The sequence below is a fragment of the Triticum urartu genome, chromosome 1A, assembly GCF_056163025.1.
Source record: "Triticum urartu cultivar PI428250 chromosome 1A, HENAU_Tu73, whole genome shotgun sequence".
Taxonomy (NCBI): Eukaryota; Viridiplantae; Streptophyta; class Magnoliopsida; order Poales; family Poaceae; genus Triticum; species Triticum urartu.
The window spans coordinates 515,311,441-515,335,362 of NC_141873.1; the positions used below are offsets into that span (position 1 = coordinate 515,311,441).

A 23,922-nucleotide genomic window follows, 5' to 3' on the forward strand; every position below is an offset into this window, starting at 1 on the left:
ACCTGTTCACAGAATCAGCCATGAGTTCTTTTCTGAGATCCCAGTTTGTACGAGTTATGTGCTGAAATGTCTGTAATGCTTCTAAACTTTTTTTCCATGGTAATATGTGTCTAACTTATATCATAAAAATTAAATTACAAGTCACGTAAAGACTGACATGACAAAACTGAAAAGATAGCAGAACATCGTTAAGTTTGACACCAATGTTCATCGCCTGTCTCCGGCACCACCACAGCAGCCACTAAAGAAAAAAATGACGGATCACCTCCTCACCCGAGCACGACGCGACTCCATCGCTAATATGCAGCTTTGCGGATCTCCAAAATGGTTCATCAAAGATGAAGCCATTATCGTTGAACGAATCAGACCGAGGCAACACCCCGGACACGCCATCGAACTCCAGATCTGACACCCCACCACATCTAAGACGCCGAAGTAGGAAACCATATCTGCCATCCGGCAACCACGAACCCAGCACACGTTTCGTCTTCTAGATGTCGTCGATGCAGACCACAATCTGCATCCGCTCCCGAACTACCTTCCAAGCTCTGCGCCGACGCAGGAGCAGACGTCGTCGCAACGGCGGAGCCCGAGGACACAAGTTCACCATAAGGATGTCTTCGCCGCCACGATATCCCCGCTTGAACAGACTGGTTCCCAAATCCATCACCGACCATAGAGACGATCGCCTCGCCGGAGAAGAATCTGGAGCTTCTTTATTCAACATCATTGTCGCCGCCGCCGAAGCCAAGATGTTGGACGATCCAAAAACCTAAGCTATTAGGGCTCTAAACCTAAAGCAAAGACGGTCCGTGCGCGCGGGATCCGGCGACCCCCCTCACGACCAACGATCAAGAGGTCGCCAGCGGAGGAGAGCCGCCGGAAAACGGTGCCGAAAGTTGGATCTCTTGGCGGCGGCTAGGGTTTTGGTCGCTAGCCAAACCCGCCCCGAACAATGCTTCTAAACTGAAGCTGTGTACTTAATTGCTAGCATTTTTTGTTTCAAACAGTTACACGTTGAGTGTGAACACGAAGGAGATTTATGAATATTGTAAAAATCTTAATATTACCATACACATTTGCTAAATAGAGGGGGGAAATTCCGTCATTCAATTTTTCACATTTGCACCATATAAATCAGCATATAATTTACCAAACACATAAGCAAAGAAATTGTTAAACACACAAGGTAAGAAAGAGAGAAACAGAGGAAAAAAGAGAGGAATGGGACAAGAGAGAGAGGGGGGCACAGGAGAAGACAGAGCGGGGGAGGACGAGAGGAGGTCACCCGCGACGGTATACCAAGCTCATGCCAACTCCACCGCGCGACCCTATTCTGTCCGCCCCCGTCCGTTTGGGGTAAAACAGACGAATAGCGCGGCCCAGCGCACGGCCTCAAACGGACAAATGTCCGGATTCCATCCGTTTTCGACCCATCCTCAGCCCAAACTTGCGCTCGGTTTGGGGTGAAACGAACGCGCGCGGACGGCCTGGACGCACGCCCTTGTCCCCCCGTGGCCCGCCTGTCGGGGACACTAGCAGTCCCTCCGCTCCCAACGCTTCCACCCTCTCTCTCCCGCCCCGCCCCGTCGCTGGTGCCGCCGCTATTCTCCGGCCGCCTCCTCGCCGCGCAGCCCCCGGCCGTCCCTACCAAACCACGTCTCGACATGGCCGCCACCACGCCCGCGCCTTGGCCGTAGTTTTGGTCGTCGATCGGAGGTTTGGCCGTCGCCGTCTTTGCCGGTCGCAGAGGGGACAGGACCGTCGGCGACGCACCACGGCGTCCTCGGCAGCTTCCGACGAGAGCTCCACATCGGCCAGTAGCCGGCCGGCAACCACCCCTGCTGCGTCGAGGTGATTATCGCGGCCTCTTCGCCACCACGCCCGCAAGGTGTTCAGCATTTTGCCCACAAAGGTATGGACAGTGGAGACGAGTTTTTCTTCCATCACTTCCTTTGTTCATCGGACGATTCGTCGTCGGATAATGAAGATATTGTGGTGGCTGCACTGGTCGTTCACGACCACATTCAACGGCAGCTTCCCCGGTACAGGGCAGTGGCGTACCCAGGAAAAAAATGAAGGGTGTGCACACTCTCAAAAAAATCCCCACCTAATCCATGTGTCAGACAAATTATGTCAAAATAATAACATGAGTAGCTTAATGCAAATCTCACAACAATTTAGTTCACAAAATATATCTCAAATGTGCTCAATTGCAATACGAGTAGTCTTACATGAAAGAAGAACAAGTAGAAAATTACATCACTAGGTAGCTCTACGTTTTTGCATTGTCATGAAAGCATCAACTATGTCATCTTCGCTTACTTCCATGAACACATCCCGTTCAATAAATGTCACCAAGCGGTCATCACTCATAGTAGCCCTCAACTTATTTTTCACTAGATTCATTGCTGAAAACACTCTTTCAACACTCGCCGTTGCCACCGGTAAAATCAATATCAATTTGATGAGTAAGTAGACCAAATCATAAAGAACATGCTTCTTTGTTGCAACAAGCATAATACAGAGCTCACTAATATTACTTGCATTTCTAAACCTATCATCTTGTCTCATATCATCAATAAAATTAGTAAGTTGAAATTCTAGCCTTATCAAATCTGTGCTTGAAATGTCCATGGGATAGAATTCAGCAAGTCTCATTACCTTGAGTGCATCATAAGAAGCAAATGAATTGAGGGGATTCAAAGCCGACATGCAAATAAGCAACTCGGTATTAACCTCATCAAACTGATTGTCAAGCTCTTGAATGGTTTGATCAATGACACCAAGATATACTTCTCTTCTATAACGATCATCATTTGTTTGTACTTCATAATACCGACGTGATCTTCAATTTGGCTCATAAATATCCTCCCACAAAGGAACTTGAATGTCATGTTTGTTGCAAAATAAGGTTAGCTTTGCAAGAAAATCTTCCCAACCATGAGACCTCATGTGCTGCATTCTACTCTTTGCCAAACTAGCAAGTGTCATTGCATTGACAATATCTTGATCTCTCTTTTGCAAAGATTTGGACAACTCATTTGTATAGCCAAGAATAACAAGCATCAAGTGAAGATTGAAAACAAAGTCAAATGATTCAAAGGCTTGAGCAACTCCACGTATTCTTGTCCACTCACTTTTTTGTGAAGGATCTTTTCCAATAGCATCAAGTACTTCAAGGATTGTGGAATACATGCTAACAATGTGCATAATGGTTTTAAAATGAGAACCCCAATGAGTGTCGCCGGGTCTAGCTAGTCCCATCTCTTGATTTAGCCCACTTCCACTTTCAATCTCACCCATTTCAAGTGCTTCCAACACCTTTTGAGCTCTAACATCTCGAAGCATGTCATGGCGCTTACAAGAAACTCCAACAATATTGAGCAAGTAAGAAAACATGATCAAAGAACCACAAACATGGTTCATTGTCCTTTGCCACAGCTATAAGAACCAATTAAAGTTGATGTGCAAAACAATGGATGTAATAGGCAGAGGGTGACTCTTTCATGATCAATGTTTTCAACCCTTTAATCTCCCCTTTCATGTTGCTAGCCCCATCATATCCTTGCCAACGTATTTGACTAGGAGTCAAATGATGATCTTTAAGCAAAGTTTGAATTGCATCATTAAGTTACAATGAAGTTGTATTGGCAACATGAACAACTCCAAGGAACCTCTCACATCCTCTTCCCGACTTGTCAACAAATCATATGTAGAGAGCAAGTTGTTCTTTATGAGATGCATCACTAGACTCATCAGTTAGGATTGCATAGTGGTCGTCACCAATATCTTCAATAATTATTTTAGTTGTTTGCGCCGCACAACATTCAATTATTTGATTTTGTATCTTTGGACTAGTCAAGATGCAATTCCCAGGAGCATTGTTCAAAACAAGTTTATTAACTTCTTCATCATTTTCCGAAATCCATTTAAGAAGTTCAAGAAAGTTCCCCCTATTGCTAGATTCTTCACTCTCATCATGTCCACGAAATACCAATCCTTGGTTCAAAAGAAACCTCAAGCATCCAAGTGAATAAGTCAGCCTAGCCTTGTACATACGCAAATCCTCTTTATCCACCCCCACCATAATGTTATCAATTGATGGTTGAGGTGCCACAAATAAATTGTACTTCTCTTGAGCTTTGTTGTGAATGCTATTAATACCACCAACATGTTTGACCAATGCATCGGGCTTATACCAATTTTTCCAACCACCATTAACAAAGGCATCACCCCTAGGCCCCCCATTCGATTTTCCTTTGAACAAATAACACACAAAGCAAAATGCTGCCTCATATTTGACACTATATTCTAGCCATTTGTAGGTCTCAAACCAAACAAAGTTGAAGTGTCGACTTTTACCATAGATTTTCCTGACTTGAAAGTTGTGTGCATATGGTTGGACTGCTTGCTTTGCAATGTATCGTCTTTGAACTTCATCTTGATCATCGACATCATACTCTGAAATAGGAATCCTCTCCCCTGGATCAGGAGGAAGCCTTTGAATATTATATGGCCTTGCACACGGATGTTGGGCTGATGCCGCTTCATCTTCACTTTCACTTTCAATCTCTGCATCAGAATGGAATGCTTCATCTTCAATATCAACTTCAAACTCTGCAGAATGGACTAGAGGTGGAGGAAGGACCGCTTCATCTTCAATATTTGACACTATATCTTAATATTCAGGTTGCTCTTCGGCTGCAACCTTCCTTCTTTTAGCAGCCTCATAATTCTGAAAAAGGACTTAATGTCACCATTCCTCTGCATCTTCGGTTCTGCAATTACAACAAAAAGAACAACACAAATAAGCATCATCAATGGTTATGTTTACAGTTTACTAGATGAAAACTGGACAGGTTCAGCGAGTTTTAAATGGTCTTTTTGAATGTTTAAGAACATCAACAAGCAGTGCATCAAACATTACTACATACTGGACAGTGTAGTTTGTTCGTTATATAGGCAGCGACCATTTCTGCATTTCAGTACTGGGCAAAAAGAACATGAGGCAGTACCAGTACAATATCTCACCTGAATCGAATCAAGCAAAGCTCGAGCGGGGGAAGACCGTATGAGAGGATACGAGGGGTCGAGGGCGTCGGCCGTCGGGACGGGAGGCGCGGGCGGGAAGAGCTCCTCCGGGGCGGCGGCGGCCCTCTGGTCCAGGTGGACGGGTCGGCGGCTCGCGGGTTGCGGTGCTTGCTGCTTGCTAGCTGTTCTCGCCAAAGGGAAGGAGCTCCAATGGCCTGCGCTGCTTCGACTTCGAAGGGAAGCAGCAGCTGCCGAGTGGGTGAGGCGGTGAGCGCCGAGCGGCGGCGCGTCCTGGTTGGGCAGCGGCCGAGCGCGAGGGGATTAGGCCATTAGGTCGCGCCGCTCTGCCTATCTCTCTCTCTCGCTTGCTCTGTCCGGGTCGCTCACATGATGGCAGTTGGGCCTGGCTGGCTGGCTTAGTTAAATTGGGCTAAAATATTATATGGTATAAAAAAATTCTCACAAACTCTGGGTGTGCCACGGCACACCATGCACACACGCTAGGTCCGCCACTGGTACAGGGGGTCACTCCCTGGCCGTGTTCTCAACCTGAACCGCAACAGGGAGAGAGGCCACACCCTGCTCTATGCTGATTACTTTGCCAACACCCCTCTCTTCAAGCCGGATAAATTCCGTCGCCGTTTTCGAATGGCTAGGCATGTGTTCAATCGTGTGGGATCACATTGGCAACCAATAGATGTATTGGTCCATTTTATGTTTAGTCAAGACAATTTCGATTTGGTTGTACAACTATTTTATTAAAAACAATTTTAATTGGGTTCTAAAATTATTTTAATTTTTAGACAAATATTTGGGTTGGAAACTAGTTTTGATGAAAATTTGAGCATTTTTGGTCCTGACGGACAGGATGAGGCAAAAGGATGCATCTGTGCGCTGGGCGCACGGCCACCGCATCCAGGACACGCCTGAACACGACCTCAAATCCCTATTCAAATAGACAGAATCCGGACAAAACGGATGTCCGTTTGAGGTCGCGCGGTGGAGTTGGCCTCAGAAGGACGAGACTGGGCAGCCGGATGCGGAGTTGACGGCTGGAGCTCGAGCTAGCGGCGGACGGGAGAGGGCCTCTGTGGCTTCGTGCGCCCCCACATGCACATGGCCGCGGCCTTCGGGGCCATGGTGCGCGCCGAGCCGCGGTTCGAGGTGTCCGTGCCAGCGCTGTTCAGACTCGTGTGCTTCCACCTCCGCCCCATGGACGACGGCATGGCCGAGGCCACGACGAACGAGCTCAACTGGAGGCTGCTGGAGGCGGTGAACGCTACGGGGCGTGCGTACATGAGCTGCGCGGTGGTGGGCGGCATGTACATCGGGAACTCGCTGACGGAGGAGCTGGAAAAGGCCTGTACGGTAACCGTAAACTAGAATTCTGTTGCTTCCGTTCCTGCCAAGTGGCACAAGAGCATCTTGTTTGCTCAAATAAAAAGATTGACCCAAGACAGACAGCTACACATATTCGAACCTATTTGAATGACCAATTTGAAAACAAAAAAATGGCTCTCAGCATCCGTATGGTTTCTGTGACAGATTCGGAGAGAAAATCTCCTTCTTTATCAAGAACAAATAATATGGCTGTTTTGAGTGTCTATTGTAAGTTTGTAACACATGGTGACACGACACACTTATTGCTACCTTCCTTTCCAAATATAAATCTTTTTAGAGATCTCAATATGGATTACATACGGATGTATATAGACATACTTTAGAGTGTAGATTCACTCATGTTGCTCCGTATGTAGTCCATATTATAGAATCTCCTAAAAGACTTATATTTAGGAACGAGGGCGAATCAAATATTGATAAAGTAGGTGGTTAGGAATAAATGTATGTGTGCCTTTTTCATGTCTTCGCGATCAATTTGGCACTACATGTTGCAGGGTAAATGTGTTCACAAGACATAGGGGACAAGCATAAAATGCCAGGATAACATGGATGAGTAAAGGGGTACTCAACAAGTCCATATATATTGAGGTAGATATGCACTATAGCTACTGCTGATTCCAAATAGGTCTCACCAATGGTTTTGGAAAATATCTTATATGATCAAGTTTTACTTAAAACATGTGATCATCAGACTTCACGGGTTGCTACAAGCGCCGATATACTCCTTCCCCTGCCACGTTCGCGGAACTTTCCCATATCTGGGAGTGTCAAGCCACAATTCATTCAGTGCCGGTGCCAGGGTCAAAACATTGTGATGTCAAGCTTTTCTAATGATTTTTTTTGCAGACGAATGAACATAAGAAACATACTTTATTGCAAACATAATTATGGTATAGAATGCCTTTGCAATATTAGTAATTTTGATATGTATGTATAATGGCATTAGTATTATTATAGTACAATACATCGGTTTCAACATAAGTACCGAGACAAAAAAGTCATCGCCTACTGTATTGCGCAAACGAGGCTAAATATATTTCAATGCTCACTCCACTTCTGCAGTCGCGACCGGCAAAATCAAAGCTACCTTCATCAGAAGGAATACTAGAGGTTAGAGAAGGAAAATAACCATACTAAAAAGACTGAACTTACGAATATACAGGAAACTATAGATCGATTCAGTCTGGATCAATCCATGCCGATGGACGCCGGATGGTGCGTCGCCCGTAGCTCGCGGACGCCGGATAGCCAGAGGTGTCCATGCCGCACAGCTCACGCCCTGACCAAAGATCACCGGCGGACGGCGGGACGAGGTTGCGGCTCACGGCGGCTGTCGATGGTCCTGTGAGACGTACATGATCGAGATTTTTTTTTGGATACACGAGATAGAAATTGGGAAGGCAGAGAAGTTTAAGGAGAAAATTACTTTGTACGTGATTTCGGGCCAGTACAACCAGCGGGCCAAGGCTATTATGAACTTTCTTTTTGCTACATAGTACATGCCCAGCCAATTGTTATCCAAAACAAACGCCTAAATAGACGGGCCTATCTTGTAAAAATCAGAAAATTGCTTGTCCATCCGCGTGGTATGTGGACCTGGGGTCATTCACTCCCGAAAATCCTGTGTAGTCGCTCGACTACACAGGTCTAGGGTGGCTTCGCCACTGAATTCATTACACTCTGCAGAGGTGCGCTACTTTACCCATGAGCAATTAACTTAGCCCTTCTGTCATGTCCGTAACCTCGCACATCCAAGATGCGTGGTTGGGTCTAAGACCCGAGTCTATCACCATTCCATGTTTGTTAACACCCCTGCCCCTGGCTCGAGAGGTATTTCCTCTGTCTCCCAAAATCTGCAACAAGCAGGGTTTTATATTGCCCCATGACCGATGAGCATTTATGTTGCCCTGACGATTAAGGATTGACGAACCTCTGCCGAAAAGGCTATTTACGGCACCCATAACCGATAGGATACATAGCTCTCTGGCTGGCTTACGGATTTATGCCCCGTGTGCGGTAACCTGTGTGAGAGCACATCTGCATTAAGAAGGCATTATTTACTTGCCCGTCCCATTCAGGCTCCTTGATGAACGCTATTGCTACGAGGCTAGAATATCTATTGACTTTGGTTATTAAGCCTAGTGTAATCCAACTCTCCACTGTGTAACCAACCTGAGTTCCATTACCCATCATAATATTGGAAGTCCTTTTATTGGTTGCAGTGAATAGATACAGTAATAATAGAGAGTTTTGAAAAGATGCTTTTATGAAAGCATAAACAAAGACATGAGTTAGGTATGAACTTGTGTGGTGATTGAAATGTAGTGTAAGTCGAGGCTTCGGAATTCGCAATTGCTTCAGGTTCTGAAATCGACATGTAGTCCGATAAGTACTAAACTTCCAAGAAACTTGGCAGCATGTTATTATGCATACAATGCTATGGCTTTACTCCCCCTCCATCCCTCTAATGGTTTAATAATGGATTTACTTTTAAGTTTTTATAGAGTTATTACTATCAACTTTTGTTTCTTTAAGTTAACATGCTTAAACTTAGCTATTGTTTCTATAATTGTTTTTCTCGGACTAAATGCATTATTCTGATAATAGTGAACATTTTTAAAGTATCTTTAGAATTATTAAATTATTATATTAAGTCTAAGAATTAAGGAATTAGTTTTTCTAAATCGTATATATTACTCTAGTAATACTGACTATTTTTATATAGTTTTTGGACTTACCTAGCTATATTAGTATTTATGTTATTTCTTTAAATCAAATTTTAATTGACAAAAAGTTTTTTGGCTATTTTATTTAACTATTGGGCCTGCCTGCTGCTACTTCTTGAGCTCGCGTTGATTTTTCCCTTGAAAAGGAAAGGGTGATGCAGCAAAGTAGAGATAAGTATTTTCCTCAGTTAAAAACCAAGGTATCAATCTAATAGGAGAAACACACAAGTCCCTAATAGATGCATCTGCACAAACTAACAAACACTTGCACACAACGCGAAAAAAAGGATTGTCAATCTCTTCACGGTCACTAGCAAAAACGAGATCTGATAGAGATAGGTATAGAAGATAAGTAAAAGGGTAAAATAAAGTAAAGATAAATAAGTTGCAGTAAGGTATTTTTGAGTTTTTGGTTTTATAGATCTGAAAATAATATGATATAAATTAGACCCCAGGACCATAGGTTTCACTAGAGTCTTCTCCTTTGAAAGAAATATACGGTGGGTAAACAAATTACTGTTGAACATTGGTTTATGTCCGTGAATGTAGACCGACTCCTGCCTGCATCTACTACTATTACTCCACACATCGACCGCTATCCAACATGCTTCTAATGTATTAAGTTAACAAGAACGGACTAACGCCTTAAGCAAGATGACATGATGTAGAGCGATAAATCCAAGCAATATGGTAAAAACCTCATCTTTTTATCCTTAATGGCAACAATACAAATACGTGTCTCGCTACCCCTACTGTCACTGGATGAGGACACCGCAATATTGAACCCATCACAAAGCACCTCTCTATTGCAAGATAGATCAATCTAGTTGGCCAAACCAAATCAATTGATCGGAGAGAAATACAAAGCTATCTTAATCATGCATAAAAGAGTTCAGAGAAAACTCAAATAATATTTATAGATAATCTAATAATAAATCCACAATTCATCGAAACTCAACAAACGCAACGCAAAAGAAGATTACATCGAATAGATCTCCAAGAACATCGAGGAGAACATTGAATTAAAGATCAAAGAGAGAGAAGAAGCCATCTAGCTACTAGTTATGGACCCTTACGTCCATGGTAAACTACTCACACATCATCAGAAGGGAGCAAGGTTGGTGTAAAGGCCCTCCGTGATCAAATCCCCCTCCGGCAGAGTGCCAGAAAAGGCCTCAAGATGGGATCTCACGGGAACAGAAGCTTGCAATGGCGGAAAAGTATTTTTGGTGTGCCCTATGATGTACAGGGGATATTTATAGAGCTGGAATTAGGGTTAGAGGAGCCACAGGAGGCCCACAAGCTCATAGGGCGTCCCTCTAGGGCGCGCCCGATGAGCTTGTGGCTCACCCATGGGTGTTCTAGCCTCCTCCCGAAGCTTCGTGCTTGTCTTCTGGTCCAAGAAAAATCCTCAAAATGTTTCGTTCCGTTTGGGCTCAGCTTGGTATTGATTTTCTGTAAAAGAAAAAAACAAGGAAAAAATAACAACTGGCACTGGACACTAGTTTAACTAGATGGTACCCCGCGCGTTGTTGCGGAATTATGAGTAACCCTTTTGATCCGGATATAGGGTGGATTTATTAAACAGGAATAGATGAGTATGATCCAGATAAAAATACATGTTTTCAATTAAGATAATCTTTGGTTACTCCCTGCAAAATAAAAAAGTTAATCATGTGATATACGAAACCAAACTAGAAAATCAGTCTCTTTGGAAAGAGCAACAATCCTTAATGTGCGACAAAATAATATGATTAATTAAATTGGAAGGAAGGGTTCACTATAGGTAATGGTGGTTGTCCAGTGAAAATGCTTGAGCAAGTTTGTAATTTCGACAGCCACTTCTGGCCTGGTCTACAAAAGGTTGCAGAAGAGAACAGAAGAGTTGTTTACATGAAAAGGGAAGAGATGGAGTTGTCATCCTTGTGAAGTCAACCATGAACCAACACAAATCGGAGTGGAGTACACTGTATATTGATCAAAAAGGTAAATATGTCCCCTTGATCAGAAATAACAATTCAAATGAATGAATGATCAGAATGCTTCAATTTCCATCATAATGAATCAAAAAACCACATGCATGAGAGAGCTACAGAGCCCACAACACAAAATAATTGGAAGGTCAGAACAATATACACCTTCATCTTCCAACATGTATAATTTACAATATAAAATAAATTAAAATTGTTTTTACCTTTGTAAAATAAAAAAGGTCGCGAAAAATCAGTATATCTGAGAACAAAGTAGGAGTATCCTGAAAATCCACATATGCAGCTTCAACATGGGAGCACGTTAGAGTTGCATTGGCACCATCTACTTGGCATCCAATTTGGATGCTCATCGAGAGTGTTATAATACTTTGACTGCATACTGGTATACTTCCTTTTGTACCAGAAAACATATATAATATCTAATTTTCATGACCTCAGTTGAGAGATCATAAATATTTGATTGCTAGCTGCACCACCTTATGGGCCTGCACAAAGATTCAGTTTGTCTTCAGTTTCAGTTGTAGGCACATAGTCGAAGAATTAGAAAGATACATGATAAGATTAGTAATAAATCTAAGATAATACGATGGAAGTAAAACAAAAATTACATTATATTGGAGATGAATGGGCATTCGTGCACATATTACCTGCAGGTGTCCACATGGGGCCCTAGCTGTTTGAGACAAATCCGCGTTTGTGGATAGATCATGTGATGAACATACATACAGGTGACCTGGCACGAGGCGCCCAAATATGGAGATCATGATTGCCGGGGCTGGGGGCTACAGATTCGCCTGTGTGAGACATCCATGGCTCGTATGTGTGCCCACGAGGACCTCGCGGAGAATGGAAGCCTTGCCAACGATGGACGGCATGCTAATAGGCAGACTCGTAGCTGGAGCAAATTGGGACAGTCGTGGGGATGTAAAAGGAAGCCGTGGCCATTATTGTTTATCTTAATAAGGGGAAGAGGCACGGTGGAGAAAGGAACTGGAAGGGAACAGAGGAGACGCAATTGGGTGGGTTTTAATCAGTTTCATGAAGGGGAATCAATGGTGACGCGATGAGTCGCACAATGGGCCAATAAATCCGAGGCCCGGTATGACATGGCTGCATGGCTACATTATGCATGTAGATTGGTAGGTTTTTGAGTCTGAATGCTGACGTGGACAGTGTGCATGATGAGAGAATAAGAAGTAGTGGGGAGCAACTTCTTAAGAATGGTAGATAGGTTAGTCCCAAAAAATTATATAAAATAGCATATTAATGCATATAAAACATCCAAGATGGATAATATAATAGCATGGAACAATTAAAAATTATATATATGTTGGAGACGTATCACCTGGCCCATTAGCCCATTGGGCTTGGCCCAACTAGCTTGGGAGACAAGCTCCCAGTCGCGGCCTATCTCTCTCTCTCCCCCTCGAGCTCTCACCTCTCTTTCTCGACCCCCCTTCTCGCCCGACAGCGTTGTCATCTATTTAGTCGGCGTTGGGCAGTTCCGGCTGTCGTACTGGCTTCCAGATTCCTCTCCTCTCTATGCTCTACTGTTCTGTCCAATTGGTTTCTCTGATGACCCTCTCCTCCCGTTGATCCCTTATCCATGGCGCACCACGTAGGGGCTGCCCCCAAGGGCCCCCTTCCCAACATTTCTGCACCATTTGTGGGGGCTGCCCCCACACCATGCCCCCTAACAAGCTTTCACCAAGTGCGTATTGCCCCCCAAAAGCGGCCCCACCAAAACCAGCTCCCCACGAAAAGGGGGATTTTGTCCCCCTTGCATGAACATGGTGTTTTTCGCGTGTGTTCTCTCCGAAAAAATTTTGGAAGGTCCCAGAACATTTCCGGCACTCTCAAAAAAAAATCCGGAGGCGTTCCGAAACTTTTCTAGCTTGGTGGTTTACTTTGAAAAAAAATCGATTTCTCTGAAACACTTTCGGTTTTCTCTCCGAAACATTTTCTGTGTCTCTGAAACTTTTCCGTGACTTTCTCTCAGACTCCTTTCCTAGTAGTCAGAAGATAGATGACCCTTAAGCGTGTGACCCTATAGGTTCAATGAAATATAGACATGACGGGAACTTTTCTGATCAATGATCAATAGCGGAATCGTGGACATCCATATTGAACCATATACCCACATGAATGGATATTCGAGTGAACCTTTAGTTACCGTGTGCTATTCATGTTGCTTCAGGATATGCTACAAAAACCAGAGGAGATTTATCGGCATCCCCATGAATCAACAACATGTTCACTATGCTAGTTTCTTGGTTACCGGTTTTGTTCTCTTTTCTCATTCCCGTGTTCCGGCATCCTTATGATCAAATCAAAATGTGTTTGGCCAGACGATGATGGATACCATAACACCGAGAGGGCTGCAAGAATATATCTCCATCGTCGAAGGAGTAAATCCCAATCTTGAGCTATCTGGTCCTTTGTCATACTTTTCAGTGCTGTAATAGCCACCCTGTTATAGATGACATTTAACAAACCCGAAAGTTCACAAAGCAAGTATGAAGGAACTCGACACTCTCATGATCTAAGAAATTATGCAAATGTGTAACTTTCTAGTGTTATAAACCATTAACTTATGACGAAGGGATCTCATAGCATAACAACAATTGGGTCGGTTCAACACAAGTGTTCTTCTAATATTTGTGTCCTCAAAGTTGCGGGCATACTCATGCCCATGATCATGAAAATTGAACCATCATGCAACACTTGAGCTAGCCTCAGAAGCTAGGCTAGGAATCTATTTTCCATTTATTATTTCAAACATGCATATGAATTTGTTGGAAATATGCCCTAGAGGCAATAATAAATTGGTTATTATTATATTTTCTTGTTCATGATAATCGTTTATTATCCATGCTAGAATTGTATTAATAGGAAACTCAGATACATGTGTGGATACATAGACAACACCATGTCCCTAGTAAGCCTCTAGTTGACTGGCTCGTTGATCAATAGATGGTTACGGTTTCCTCACCATGGACATTGGATGTCATTAATAACGGGATCACATCATTAGGAGAATGATGTGATGGACAAGACCCAATCCTAAGCCTAGCACAAAGATCGTGTAGTTCGTATGCTAAAGCTTTTCTAATGTCAAGTATCATTTACTTAGACCATGAGATTGTGCAACTCCCGGATACCGTAGGGATACTTTGGGTGTGCCAAACGTCACAACGTAACTGGGTGGCTATAAAGGCACACTACATGTATCTCCGAAAGTGTCTGTTGGGTTGGCACGAATCGAGACTGGGATTTGTCACTCCGTGTAAACGGAGAGGTATCTCTGGGCCCACTCGGTAGGACATCATCATAATGTGCACAATGTGACCAAGGAGTTGATCACGGGATGATGTGTTACGGAACGAGTAAAGAGACTTGCCGGTAACGAGATTGAACAAGGTATCGGGATACCGACGATCGAATCTCGGGCAAGTATCATACCACTAGACAAAGGGAATTGTATACGGGATTGATTGAATCCTCGACATCGTGGTTCATCCGATGAGATCATCGTGGAACATGTGGGAGCCAACATGGGTATCCAGATCCCGTTGTTGGTTATTGGCCGGAGAGTTATCTCGGCCATGTCTGCATGACTCCTGAACCCGTAGGGTCTACACACTTAAGGTTCGATGACGCTAGGGTTATAGGGAATAGATATACGTGGTTACCGAATGTTGTTAGGAGTCCCGGATGAGATCCCGAACGTCACGAGGAGTTCTGGAATGGTCCGGAGGTAAAGATTAATATATAGGAAGTATGGTTTTGGCCATCGGAAGTGTTCCGGGCATCACCGGTAGTGTACCGGGACCACCGGAGGGGTTCGGGGGTCCACAAAGTGGGGCCACCAGCCCCGGAGGCCTACATGGGCCAATAGTGGGAAGGGACCAGCCCCTAAGTGGGCTGGGACGCCTCCCCACCAAGGCCCATGCGCCTAAGGGGAAGAGGGGGCAAACCCTAAGGGCAGATGGGCCTTAAGGCCCATGCCTGGTGCGCCTCCCTCTCCCCCTCCACTTGGCCGCCACCCTAGATGGGATTGGGGCTGGCCGCCGCCCCTAGGGTGGAACCCTAGGTGGGGCACACCCCTCCCTCTCCCCCTCCACTTGGCCGCCACCCTAGATGGGATTGGGGCTGGCCGCCGCCCCTAGGGTGGAACCCTAGGTGGGGCACACCCCTCCCTCTCCCCTATATATACTTGAGGACTTGGGGCTGCCAACAGATGAGTTCCTCTCCTTCTTGGCGCAGCCCTACCCCTCTCCCTCCTCATCTCTTGCGGTGCTTGGCGAAGCCCTGCTGGAGTACCACGCTCCTCCACCACCACCACGCCGTCGTGCTGCTGCTGGATGGAGTCTTCCCCAACCTCTCCTTCTCCCCTTGCTGGATCAAGGCGTAGGAGACGTCACCGGGTTGTACGTGTGTTGAACACGGAGGTGCCGTCCGTTCGGCACTAGGATCATCGGTGATTTGGATCACGACGAGTACGACTCCATCAACCCCGTTCTCTTGAATGCTTCCGCGTAGCGATCTACAAGGGTATGTAGATGCACTCTCCTTCCCTCGTTGGTAGACTTCTCCATAGATTGATCTTGGTGATGCGTAGAAAATTTTGAATTTTTGCTACGTTCCCCAACAGTGGCATCATGAGCTAGGTCTATGCGTAGTTTCTATGCACGAGTAGAACACAAAGTAGTTGTGGGCGTTGATTTTGTTCAATATGCTTACCGTTACTAGTCCAATCTTGATTCGGCGGCATTGTGGGATGAAGCGGCCCGGACCGACCTTACACGTACTCTTACGTGAGACTGGTTCCACCGACTGACATGCACTAGTTGCATAAGGTGGCTAGCGGGTGTCTGTCTCTCCCACTTTAGTCGGATCGGATTCGATAAAAAGGGTCCTGATGAAGGGTAAATAGCAATTGGCATATCACATTGTGGTTTTTGCGTAGGTAAGAAACGTTCTTGCTAGAAACCCATAGCAGCCACGTAAAACATGCAAACAACAATTAGAGGACGTCTAACTTGTTTTTGCAGGGTATGCTATGTGATGTGATATGGCCAAGAAGAATGTGATGAATGATATGTGATGTATGAGATTGATCATGTTCTTGTAATAGGAATCACGACTTGCATGTCGATGAGTATGACAACCGGCAGGAGCCATAGGAGTTGTCTTTATTTATTGTATGACCTGCGTGTCATTGAACAACGCCATGTAATCACTTTACTTTATTGCTAACCGGTAGCCATAGTAGTAGAAGTAATAAGTTGGCGAGACAACTTCATGGAGACACAATGATGGAGATCATGATGATGGAGATCATGGTGTCATGCCGGCGACGATGATGATCATGGAGCCCCGAAGATGGAGATCAAAAGGAGCAATATGATATTGGCCATATCATGTCACTATTTGATTGCATGTGATGTTTATCATGTTTATACATCTTATTTGCTTAGAACGACGGTAGCTTAAATAAGATGATCCCTCACTAAAATTTCAAGAGAAGTGTTCTCCCTAACTGTGCACCATTGCGAAAGTTCGTCGTTTCGAAGCACCACGTGATGATCGGGTGTGATAGATTCTTACGTTCGAATACAACGGGTGTTGACGAGCCTAGCATGTACAGACATGGCCTCGGAACACATGCGAAACACTTAGGTTAACTTGACGAGCCTAGCATGTACAGACATGGCCTCGGAACACGGAGGACCGAAAGGTCGAACATGAGTCGTATAGAAGATGCGATCAACATGAGATGTTCACCGATGATGACTAGTCCGTCTCACGTGATGATCGGACACGGCCTAGTTGATTCGGATCATGTATCACTTAGATGACTAGAGGGATGTCTATATGAGTGGGAGTTCATAAGATGAACTTAATTATCCTAAACATAGTCAAAAGGTCTTCACAAATTATGTCGTAGCTCGCGCTTCAGTTCTACTGTTTAGATATGTTCCTCGAGAAAAATTAGTTGAAAGTTGATAGTAGCATTTAATGCAGACAGTAGAAGGCTTATGTCCTTAATGCACCGCTTAGTGTGCTGAACCTCGAACGTCGTTTGTGGATGTTGCGAACATCTGACATACACGTTTTGATGACTACATGGTAGTTCAGTGCGTAATGCTAAATGGTTTAGAATTGAGGCACCAAAGACGTTTTTGAAACATCGCAGAACATATGAGATGTTCCAAGGACTGAAATTGGGATTTCAGGCTCGTGCCCACGTCAAGAGGTATAAGACCTCCGACGATTTTCTTAGCCTGCATAATAAGGGAGAAAAGCTCAATCTTGAGCTTGTGCTCAGATTGTCTGAGTACAACAATCGCTTGAATCGAGTGGGAGTTGATCTTCCAGATGAGATAGTGATGGTTCTCCAAAGTCACTGCTACCAAGCTACTAGAGCTTCGTGATGAACTATAACATATCAGGGATAGATATGATCCTTGAGCTATTCGCGACACCGCGGAAGTAGAAATCAAAAGGGAGCATCAATCGTTGATGGTTAGTAAAACCACTAGTTTCAAGAAGGGCAAGGGCAAGAAAGGGATACTTCATGGAACAACAAATCAGTTGTTGTTCTAGTGAAGAAACCCAAAGTTGAACCCAAGCCCGAGACTAAGTGCTTCTGTAATAAGGGGAACAGTCACTGAAGTAGAACCACCCTAGATACTTGGTAGATGAGAAGGCTGGCAAGGTCGACAGAAGTATATTGGATATGCATTATAATGTGTACTTTACTAGTACTCCTAGTAGCACCAGGGTATTAGATACCGGTTCGGTTGCTAAGTGTTAGTAACTCGAAACAAAAGGCTATGGAATAAACGGAGACTAGCTAAAAGGTGAGATGACGATATGTGTTGGAAGTATTTCCAAGGTTGATCAAATATCGTACGCTCCCTCTACCATCGAGATTGGTATTAAAACCTAAATAATTGTTACTTGGTGTTTGCGTTGAGCATAGATATGATTGGATTATGTCTATCGTGATACGGTTATTCATTTAAGGAGAATAATGGTTACTCTGTTTATTTGAATAATACCATCCCGATCGTAGTGATACACATTTTCATGCCAAAGGTATAAGATAGTAATGATAGTACCACACAAATGTGGCACTGCAATTTGAGTCATATTGGTATAAAACGCATGAAGAAGCTCCATGTTGATGGATCTTTGGACTCACTCATTTTTGAAAGAACTGAGACATGCGAACCATGTTTGTTGGTAGATATGCATGAAGAAACTCTATACAGATGGATCGTTTGGACTCACTTGATTTTGAATCACTTGAGACATGCAAATCATACCACATGGGCAAGATGACTGAAAGCCTCGTTTTCAGTAAAATGGAACAAGAAAGCAACTTGTTGGAAGTAATACATCTTGATGTGCGCAGTCCAATGAGTGCTGAGGCATGTAGTGGATATCGTTATGTTCTTACTTCACAGATGATTTGAGTAGATACTGAGTATATTTACTTGATGAAACATAAGTCTGAATTATTGAAAGGTTCAAGTAATTTCAGAGTGAAGTTGAACATCGTCCAAGAGGATAAAATGTCTATGATATGATCGTAGAGATGAATATCTGAATTACGAGTTTGGCACAGAATTAAGACATTGTGGAAATTGTTTCACAACCGATACAGCCTGGAACACCATAGTGTGATGGTGTGTCCGAACATCATAACTGCACCCTATTGGACATGATGCATACCATGATGTCTCTTATCGAATTACCACGATAGTTTATGGGTTAGGCATTAGAGACAACCACATTCACTTTAAATAGGGCACCACGTAATTCCGATGAGATGACACCGTATGAACTATGGTTTAGAGAAACCTAAGCTGTCATTTCTTAAAAGTTTGGGGCTGCAACGCTTATGTGAAAAAGTTTCAGGCTGATAAGCTAGAACCCAAAGCGGATAAATGCATCTTCATAGGACACCCAAAATAGTTGGGTATACCTCCTGTCTCAGATCCGAAAGCAATAAGGGATTGTTTCTAGAATCGGGTCCTTTCTCGAGGAAAAGTTTCTCTCGAAAGAATTGAGTGGGAGGATGGTGGAGACTTGATGAGGTTATTGAACCGTCTCTTCAACTAGTGTGTGGCAGGGCACAGGGAGTTGTTCCTATGGCACCTACACCAATTGAAGTGGAAGCTTATGATAGTGATCATGAAACTTCAGATCAAGTCACTACCAAACCTCGTGGGATGACAAGGATGCGTACTAATTCAGAGTGGTACGTAATCCTGTCTTGGAAGTCATGTTGCTAGACAACAATGAACCTACGAGCTATGGAGAAGCGATGGTGGGCCTGGATTCCAAAATGGCTCGAGGCCATATAATCCGAGAGAGGATCCATATATGAAAACAAAGTGTAGACTTTGGAAGAACTACTTGATGGTCGTAAGGCTGTTAGTTACATATGGATTTTAAAAGGAAGACGGACAATGATGGTAAGTATCACCATTAAGAAAGCTCGACTTGTCGTTAAGATGTTTTCCGACAAGTTCAAGGAGTTGACTACGATGAGACTTTCTCACTCGTAGCGATGCTAAGAGTCTGTTGGAATTATATTAGCGATTACTGCATTATTTATGAAATCTTGCAGACAGGATGCCAAAACATTGTTTCCTCGACGATTTTCTTGAGGAAAGGTTGTATGTGATACAACCGGAAGGTTTTGTCAATCCTGAAAGATGCTAACAAGTATGCAAAGCTCCAGCAATCCTTCTAAGGACTGGAGTAAGCATCTCGGAGTTGGAATGTATGCTTTGATGAGATGATCAAAGTTTTTGGGTGTATACAAAGTTTATGAGAAACTTGTATTTCCAAAGAAGTGAGTGGGAGCACTATAGGATTTCTGATGAGTATATGTTGTTGACATATTGTTGATCAGAAATGACGTAGAATTTCTGGAAAGCATATAGGGTTATTTGGAAAGTGTTTTTCAATGGAAAGCCTGGATTAAGCTACTTGAACATTGAGCATCAAGATCTATATGGATAGATCAAAACGCTTAATGGTACTTTCAAATGAGCACATACCTTGACATGATCTTGAAGGTGTTCAAGATGGATCAGTCAAAGAAGGAGTTCTTGCCTGAATTGTAAGGTATGAAGTTAAGACTTAAAGCTCGACCACAGCAGAAGAAAGAGGAAGGACGAAGGTCGTCCCCTATGCTTTTGTCATAGGCTCCATACGGTATGCCATGCTGAGTACCACACCTGATGTGTGCCTTGCCACATATTTGGCAAGAGGGTACAAAGGTGATCTAGGAGTAGATCACCAAATAGCGGTCTAAATTATCCTTAGAGGAATAAGGATATGTTTCTCGGTTATGGAGGTGATAAAGAGTTCGACGTAAAGAGTTACGTCGATGCAAGCTTAACACCTATCCGGATAGCTCTGAGTAGAGATACCGGATACGTATAATGGAGCAACAATTTAGAATAGCTCCAAGTAGAACAGTTATTTGAAATGGCTCCAAATGTAGCGTAGTAGTTGCATCTACAAGATGACATAGAAATTTGCGAAGTACATACGGATCTGAATGCTGCAGACCCGTTGACTGAAACCTCTCTCACAAGCATAACATGATCAAACCCAGAACTCTTTGGGTGTTAGTCACATGGGGATGTGACCTTGAGTGTTAATCACATATCAATGTGAATTGGATTATTGACTCTAGTGCAAGTGGGAGACTGTTGGAAATATGCCCTAGAGGCAATAATAAATTGGTTATTATTATATTTCCTTGTTCATGATAATCGTTTATTATCCATGCTAGAATTGTATTAATAGGAAACTCAGATACATGTGTGGATACATAGACAACACCATGTCCCTAGTAAGCCTCTAGTTGACTGGCTCGTTGATCAATAGATGGTTACGGTTTCCTGACCATGGACATTGGATGTCGTTGATAACGGGATCACATCATTAGGAGAATGATGTGATGGACAAGACCCAATCCTAAGCCTAGCACAAAGATCGTGTAGTTCGTATGCTAAAGCTTTTCTAATGTCAAGTATCATTTCCTTAGACCATGAGATTGTGCAACTCCCGGATACCGTAGGAATACTTTGGGTGTGCCAAACGTCACAACGCAACTGGGTGGCTATAAAGGCACACTACAGGTATCTCCGAAAGTGTCCGTTGGGTTGGCACGAATCGAGACTGGAATTTGTCACTCCGTGTAAACGGAGAGGTATCTCTGGGCCCAGTCGGTAGGACATCATCATAATGTGCACAATGTGACCAAGGAGTTGATCACGGGATGATGTGTTACGGAACGAGTAAAGAGACTTGCCGGTAACGAGATTGAACAAGGTATCGGGATACCGACGATCGAATCTCGGGCAAGTATCGTACCACTAGACAAAGGGAATTGTATACGGGATTGATTGAATCCTAGACATCGTGGTTCATCCGCTGAGATCATCGTGGAACATGTGGGAGCCAACATGGGTATCCAGATCCTGCTGTTGGTTATTGGCCGGAGAGTTATCTCGGCCATGTCTGCATGACGCCCGAACCCGTAGGGTCTACACACTTAAGGTTCGATGACGCTAGGGTTATAGGGAATAGATATACGTGGTTACCGAATGTTGTTAGGAGTCCCGGATGAGATCCCGGACATCACGAGGAGTTCCGGAATGGTCCGGAGGTAAAGATTAATATATAGGAAGTATGGTTTTGGCCATCGGAAGTGTTCCGGGCATCACCGGTAGTGTACCGGGACCACCGGAGGGGTTCGGGGGTCCACCAAGTGGGGCCACCAGCCCCGGAGGCCTACATGGGCCAATAGTGGGAAGGGACCAGCCCCTAAGTGGGCTGGGACGCCTCCCCACCAAGGCCCATGCGCCTAAGGGGAAGAGGGGGCAAACCCTAAGGGCAGGTGGGCCTTAAGGCCCATGCCTGGTGCGCCTCCCTCCCCCCCTCCACTTGGCCGCCACCCTAGATGGGATTGGGGCTGGCCGCCGCCCCTAGGGTGGAACCCTAGGTGGGGCGCACCCCTCCCTCTCCCCTATATATACTTGAGGACTTGGGGCTGCCAACAGATGAGTTCCTCTCCTTCTTGGCGCAGCCCTACCCCTCTCCCTCCTCGTCTCTTGCGGTGCTTGGCGAAGCCCTGCTGGAGTACCACGCTCCTCCACCACCACCATGCCGTCGTGCTGCTACTGGATGGAGTCTTCCCCAACCTCTTCTTCTCCCCTTGCTGGATCAAGGCGTAGGAGACGTCACCGGGCTGTACGTGTGTTGAACACGAAGGTGCCGTCCGTTCGGCACTAGGATCATCGGTGATTTGGATCACGATGAGTACGACTCCATCAACCCCGTTCTCTTGAATGCTTCCGCGTAGCGATCTACAAGGGTATGTAGATGCACTCTCCTTCCCTCGTTGGTAGACTTCTCCATAGATTGATCTTGGTGATGCGTAGAAAATTTTGAATTTCTGCTACGTTCCCCAACAGAATTTTCCTCTGAGCCTCGTGGTTATTGCAGACTCGAGAATCATGGCAGTTATAGCACAAAAAACATAATTATGAAGATGGAGATAAATAATAACATTTATTATTGCCTCTAGTGCATAATTTCTACATTTGGGTGGTGGCTTCACCGCTGTGCTCTGACTCTCTAGCTCGTATTCTCTCATGGCTAGTGGCACTCCGTGGTGCCCTTGGGATGGCGCCCTGTGCCCGTGGTGCTCATGGAGCCTGGTGAGGCATCATGGTGGTGTTCCTGGTGCTCGTCTCCATCGCATGGAAGACATTGTCTTGGTTGCAGCGCAACTGCGGTGGGTTGTGCTCCTGCCTCGACTTCAACTCCTCGACGACTCTCTCTTCTACCTCTCTGTTCTTGTTCCGATGGCCATGGATGGATGTGGTGCTACTCTGATTGATGCTCTATGGTCATACTCATGCTCTAGTTCATGTTTAAGGTTATGTGGTGTGGATTACCTGCTATCTATGTTTTTTAGGCCATTGGTTCAGGTGTAATTAGTATTCTGATTTAGTTATACACCTCCTAGATTTGCTACATTGGCCCTTGCGGCCGCCTAGCAGAGCCGCCGTGCCAGGCGAACTGAGGCTAGCATGCCGGCTAGCTCCCCCGAGATCTCCGATGATGACCCCACACTGGAGACGACGGACGATGACACCATGCCGGAGCTGGCGCTAGTGCATGCCGACTTGACCATGAAGCAGGCGCAGGCGCACTACGATGCCGCCATGGCGGATGAGGAGAAGCTTGCGTCTTCTCCTATGTCAGCGTTCCGGCAGGCGCATGAGGAGCAGAGGTACAACCTGCTCCTCCTCGAGCAGTACCGGCTGATGGAGGGCCAAATCTATGGCGAGCACGCAAGCAAGGAGGCCGTGGCTGGTCGCGGTGAACCCGAACTTCTTGCGGAGCAGCAGGCGTTCTACGAGGCTACGCGTGCTCAGTGCGCCGCTTGCAACGACGCAGCCGGACGCGGACGTGGCCGCACAAGCGATGCCTGCGTAGGCGGTCGAGGACGAGAACGCCGCCAACTGCGCGTCCTACGCGCTGATGTCCAACTTTCGGGCGCATGAGGCAGGTGGACAGTGACGGACCGTCCACGTCCATATTGACCTCACGTCCACCGACACCGATGATAGACAGGTCGCAGACTCCTCCGAGAATGAGTAGGGCACTAAGTATAGCGAATAGATGAGGGAACAAATTAGCAGGTCAATGTTGGAGATTGATATGTC

The 23,922-nt window shown here is 44.9% G+C and overlaps 1 protein-coding gene and 1 pseudogene across 1 annotated transcript; one reads left to right on the plus strand and one right to left on the minus strand.

Annotated features, from left to right (window-relative positions):
* Positions 1–2,265: 2,265 nt before the first annotated feature.
* LOC147992113 (uncharacterized) lies at positions 2,266–4,773 on the minus strand (annotated as a pseudogene).
* Positions 4,774–6,150: 1,377 nt separating this feature from the next.
* Positions 6,151–6,953, plus strand: LOC147992114 (tyrosine/DOPA decarboxylase 1-like). The gene is made up of 2 exons (XM_087538930.1): positions 6,151–6,402; positions 6,930–6,953. Exons 1-2 carry the CDS (start codon positions 6,151–6,153, stop codon positions 6,951–6,953), a joined length of 276 nt encoding a protein of 91 aa, XP_087395056.1.
* Positions 6,954–23,922: the final 16,969 nt, after the last annotated feature.